This window comes from Blennius ocellaris (genome assembly GCF_963422515.1).
Source record: "Blennius ocellaris genome assembly, chromosome: 16".
NCBI lineage: Eukaryota > Metazoa > Chordata > Actinopteri > Blenniiformes > Blenniidae > Blennius > Blennius ocellaris.
Window position 1 is genome coordinate 14,299,906 of NC_137665.1, and position 5,081 is coordinate 14,304,986.

At 43.4% G+C, this 5,081-nt stretch overlaps 1 protein-coding gene across 1 annotated transcript; it reads left to right on the forward strand.

Moving 5' to 3' along the window:
• Positions 1-907: 907 nt before the first annotated feature.
• On the forward strand, positions 908-3,927 carry gosr2 (golgi SNAP receptor complex member 2). The gene is made up of 6 exons (XM_080511203.1): positions 908-1,066; positions 1,261-1,325; positions 2,150-2,258; positions 2,698-2,830; positions 2,943-3,083; positions 3,326-3,927. The coding sequence occupies exons 1-6, from the start codon at positions 1,038-1,040 to the stop codon at positions 3,485-3,487; spliced, it is 639 nt and encodes a 212-aa protein (XP_080367329.1). The 5' UTR covers positions 908-1,037; the 3' UTR covers positions 3,488-3,927.
• Positions 3,928-5,081: the final 1,154 nt, after the last annotated feature.

Here is a 5,081-nt window from a genome sequence, read left to right on the forward strand (position 1 = left end):
TTCATAATTTGACATTCTGGAGGACACATACCTTGAGGTATCATTATATTGAGAACCCAGACACACACGGTGAATATGCAAAGTCCACACCAAAACTCCTGGACATGGCACATGATGAGTTAACCACTACATCTCATCACAGAAAATAACCTTTCGTTTTTCAAATTAGAAAAATGGTGGTAAGTTGCCAATTTGAACTCACTTTGAGTAGATAGCAATTGCAGTATGGAGCCCCAAAAATACAATTGTTTATATTACATTGACATTTGATTATACCCTCAACCCTATAATATGGACAAGAATTATTTTAATAAAAACAAATAGTAGTATATTTATAGATAAAATCAACAAAATATCTATCTCGACATACATACTTATTTACTTTCATATAGAAAACTAAATGTATGTAGCACATATTTAGTTTAAAGTGTCTGAAAGGTGGCAGGAAAAATTCACTTATTTAATCCTACTCCTTCCCCAGTAGTCAATAATCACATTGTGTAATCATCTTTTGAAATTGAAAATAAACAGTTGATAATATAAACATAACTCTGTCATATAAAACACAGCGTGTTTGAAAATTGGACCAAAGAGTCATAAAAGTAGGCTGAGCACTGACATAATGTTGCGCTCTGGACTGGACCAAACCACTATGAGATATATGGGGGAGTTTGAAATATTTTTTTATTTAATTTGAGCATTATATTTGGTTAAATAGTTAAATATCTAAAACTATACGGTGTCTGTCACCAATACATTTTCACTTGTGCTGAATATACCGTTGGAAAAACAACAGTATTGAAAATCCAGCGCGGAGTGAGCACTCTTCGCTTCCTCCTTGCCCTCTCTCTCCTGGATGACGCCGCGTGACTTCCGCCTTCGTATTTCCGTACACAAAACGACCGATGATGACGTGTAGCTAGCCTCTTAGCTTAGCCACCTGTCTGAATAAAGGTGTCACAACAGAGCCAGTGAAGTGCAGTAAAGTCGGATTATAAGGCGAAGCGACGCAGAGCACCACCGTCACACCGCCAGACATGGAGACGCTTTACCACCAGACAAACAAGTGAGTGTGTGAGAGTGAAACTGTCTGATTGCAGCTAATATTAGCCTGTAAAGTTCAGCTGTCACGACAGCAAACCGTTATAATATGTGGGATGTTTATTTTACAGAGTGTGTTGATGCATGTAGGTCGAAGAGTATTGATTTCATTCATTATTTGTGCTGCTGCTCGCTAACGGCCTGTCTCCTGTGGATCAGGCACATCCAGGAGGTCCAGTCTCTGATGGGATCCCTGGAGAAGACGGACCGTCAGTCAGTGCACTGTGAGTGGGCTGATCTCAGTTACAGCTCCTCCACACATCCCACTACGCATTTCCCACTCATGTCTGCTTCTTGTTGTGGCTGTGTGTGGCCGGTACGCTTTGGGCTTGTATTGACAGAAGGGGAAGCAGGGCTACTGTCTCCCAGCAGGGTTGTTATGGTGCCATGGCAGGAAACAGGAGGGTGGGTGCAGTGACACACACTGGGAGGGATTCTCAAAGATAATCGTGGGAGCCAAACCACCCTCTTACACCCACTCCTAAGAATATGACATCAACTTGTATTTTGACCCAAGAGGAAGGTGATGTAACTTAGGCCACGCAGCTGAAAATGAGATAAGATGATGTTGAGGTCCACAGAAACTAAATAGACTCTCCAATGGATTGTCGGCGATCAATCAATTCATTTTCAATTAACCTTTATTATTTAGGCAATCAAGGAAAACGCATAATAATCCATCCATCGTCTATACAGCTTCAGCTGGTGCAGGGTGATGGAGCCAATCCCTCCCTGGATAAGACATTGCTCCATCACAAGGCGAACACGGAGACAAAACAACCACACACAGCAGGGAAATTTGCCTTTAATATTTAGTCTTGAGTTCTGTTGTTTAGCTTTCTGGTAGTGTTTTGCATAAAATAGGTTGTGTCCAAAAGGAATAAGGTCTGTATTTGGTTGAGTTGAAGTGGATGTTTCTCAGAGATATAAAATGAAAACTATTCAGTTTGAGTTTAGAATTCTTGGCGGACAAACCTCTGATAATAATCATGACATCAAAAGTACAGAAGTCAGTTTCCTCTCATTCTAATTTCTCTCTTTTCCTCAGTGTTGGAGAACGAACTGCAGGCCAGAATTGACCAGATCTTCACTCACTTGGAGCGCCTCGAGATCCTCTCCAGCAAAGAGCCGCCGAACCGCCGGCAGAACGCCAAACTGTGAGTGTGTAAGAGCAGTTGATTGATGGAGAGCCTCATCTCACAAAGATCCACACTTCATGTTGCGATTTTCGTCATTGTGCAGTAGCGGTTGGTTTGGTTATGTGAAAATATCGATATTTTAATCACATATAGTCTACACCACAACAAAGAAAAACTTTCTTTAAATTGAAATGTTATTATTGCACTGTTTTGTCCACTCTGTCCACTATTTCAGTTGAAAATAGAACAATTCACTTTATTTAGTTTTTCCCCTCATTATATCTCTATTTGTTTATGAAATCTTTGTTTTCACCATTAATTGTGTGCCTTTGTATTTGAGTAAAATCGAAGCAATAGATCCAGTTTTAGTGTAATTTTCTGTCACTAGTACCCAGAATGAAGTTCTAACCACAGATAACAGAGAAAATAAGCAGACCCATCTCCCTCTCCCTCTCAGACGAGTGGATCAGCTCAAGTACGACGTCCAGCACCTCCGCACCGCCCTGCAGAACTTCCAGCACCGCCGCTACGCCAGTGAAGCTCAGGAGAGGGAGCGCGAGGAACTGATGAGCCGCACCTTCACCACCAACGTGAGTCACCGGAACAGAGGCGCAGACGTCTCGCGGAACGTCGGTTGCCCCCGCGGCGGCGCCACAGACGCTTCCCCGATGTCGCTGATAAACCTGTGATCTGGCCGCCCAGGATGCAGACACCTCCATCCCCATCGACGAGACGCTGCAGCTCAACTCCAACCTGCACGGCGCGCACAGAGGCATGGACGACCTGCTGGGCAGCGGCAGCAGCATCCTGAACGGACTGCGGGATCAGAGGTCGACGCTGAAGGTGCGTTCAGTCGGGAGGCGAGAGAGTGACTCCGGAGAGGGTGACTCCGGAGAGAGTGACTCCATGTTTCCAGGGAGGAGACGGGCTTCCTGGTTTGACCCCGGGCCTCTCTTATCAGGGCGTGTCGGCTGATCGCAGCCCGCCCGTCTCCCCCGCGAGGAACTCGTGGAGGGCGTCGGCCTCTCAGAGCTCCAGACAAATTAGTGTGTGTGTGTGTGTGTGTATGTGTGTGCCTCCTGCAGGGGACCCACAAGAAGATGCTGGACGTGGCCAACATGCTGGGGCTGTCCAACACGGTGATGAGGCTCATCGAGAGGCGAGCCACGCAGGATAAGCTCATCATGATCGGCGGCATGCTGCTGACCTGCGTCTTCCTGTTCCTGGTGATCAGATACCTCGGCTGAACCGGCTCTTCCCGCCGGACATTCCCGCGTCGCGTCATCCCTCACGATATGAATTTTTATAACTCGTGCCGTTTCACGTTCAGCCACCTCTTCCAACGGCTTCTCAACCAGTTGTATCGACGGCACTTGTGAAAGGTGGAGGACCGACGGGACCTTCGTTTATGAGACAGTGTTTAAGAGTCCCGACTGAAGCTGGAGGACGACGACCCTGACCGTCACTGCCACACATCCACTTCTATCAAAACCACTCTGAAGAATGAAAGGCCTCTTTTTTTCCCCCTGTGATAGTCTTTTAAAAGTAGAGATACTTCTTCTAACTCTCAATGTTCCATTACAATGATCTGAGGAGTCTTATGCACTCAGAGATGGCCCAAATATACTGAGTGCACATTGTTGAGCTTCAGCGGAAGCGGCCGGTCTTTTCTAACCGTGTGTGTGTTCGTCCTCTCGTCTCACTATGTGAGTGATTTCTCTGAGGAAAATAAAATGTATCATTTCCTTCCGTCTTCCTCTCGTGGTTTAGCTGGAAACACGTCGCCTTTCTTGTGGAGGTGTTAAAATGAATCGCCATTTTTATTCTTGAGGAAATATACATTTTAAAAGTAGCACATTCTGCATCCGATGACATTTTAGTGCTAAAACTTAGTGGAGCGCCATCTGCTGTTAATGTACTGATATAACCACGAGCTCCATCTCCAGCATTAAGTCCACTTTCTCTTCCCAACTTGACCAATCGGCCTCTGGTTTGTGGGATGATTTCAATAGTTTGTCCTCTAAAAGTAGAACTGCAAGCAACAACGTAGTCGCCCTTATATGAAACCCAATTTCAAAGAGCCATTTTCATGATTTCCCGCCAAAGTTTGGAAACGCAAAACATTCCCACGATCCAGATGGAAGAGAAGTAAACTGCTGTAAATACAAAATCAGAGTTCATGCTCATGAACTGTCTCAGGTACAATTCAGATATAGTTTGAGTTTGCTGGTAATTTCCTTTCATCTTCAGCTGTTCATAGTTGGTCTAAATGTCCTTATTGTGAGTTTTTACTGAAGCACTTGTTTTCCTCTCCAAAAAAGCTATACGAGGGTAAAAAAAAAATTATTTCAGCCATTTGAGCATTTGCTTTAGCAGGTTTTTTTTTGCCATTTTAGTTCAAGCAGTTTTGCACTTTTTAAAACTTTTCTTTTAGAAATTGTAGTTATTTTAGTTTTTTTTTTAAGCGCTTTTAAAAATGAGTGATGTATAAATAAAATAAAGTGTTTATTTCTGTATAATTTTGAGAAAACTTCAGGGAGCCGCTGAAAAGAGACAGACTCTATTTAGGTAAATAATAGTTGTACAACTTTCCAGCTCTTTTACTACTTAAACGGTTCAGTGCTTGTTAGTTCAGTGAAATTCGTGGCTATAAAATCACAAATGAGATGGAAAATGTGATTTAAGCTCATATTTACAGGTTATTGAGCATAATACAGGACACTCATGGACCATCCAGTCATGTGAGAAGTAGCCATCTATTACAGATGAAGTTTATGAAATCGACCATTTAGATAAAAGCACCTCGATGTAGGGGTAAAAAAAATAAAAACAAGTAGAAAA

Bases quoted from the DNA above. Each gene is read 5' to 3' on its own strand.
- gosr2 (XM_080511203.1), top strand. From the start codon at position 1,038: ATGGAGACGCTTTACCACCAGACAAACAA. The intron at 1,326-2,149 runs GTGAGTGGGCTG...TCTTTTCCTCAG, and splicing joins GGACCGTCAGTCAGTGCACT to TGTTGGAGAACGAACTGCAG. The intron at 2,831-2,942 runs GTGAGTCACCGG...CTGGCCGCCCAG, and splicing joins GCCGCACCTTCACCACCAAC to GATGCAGACACCTCCATCCC.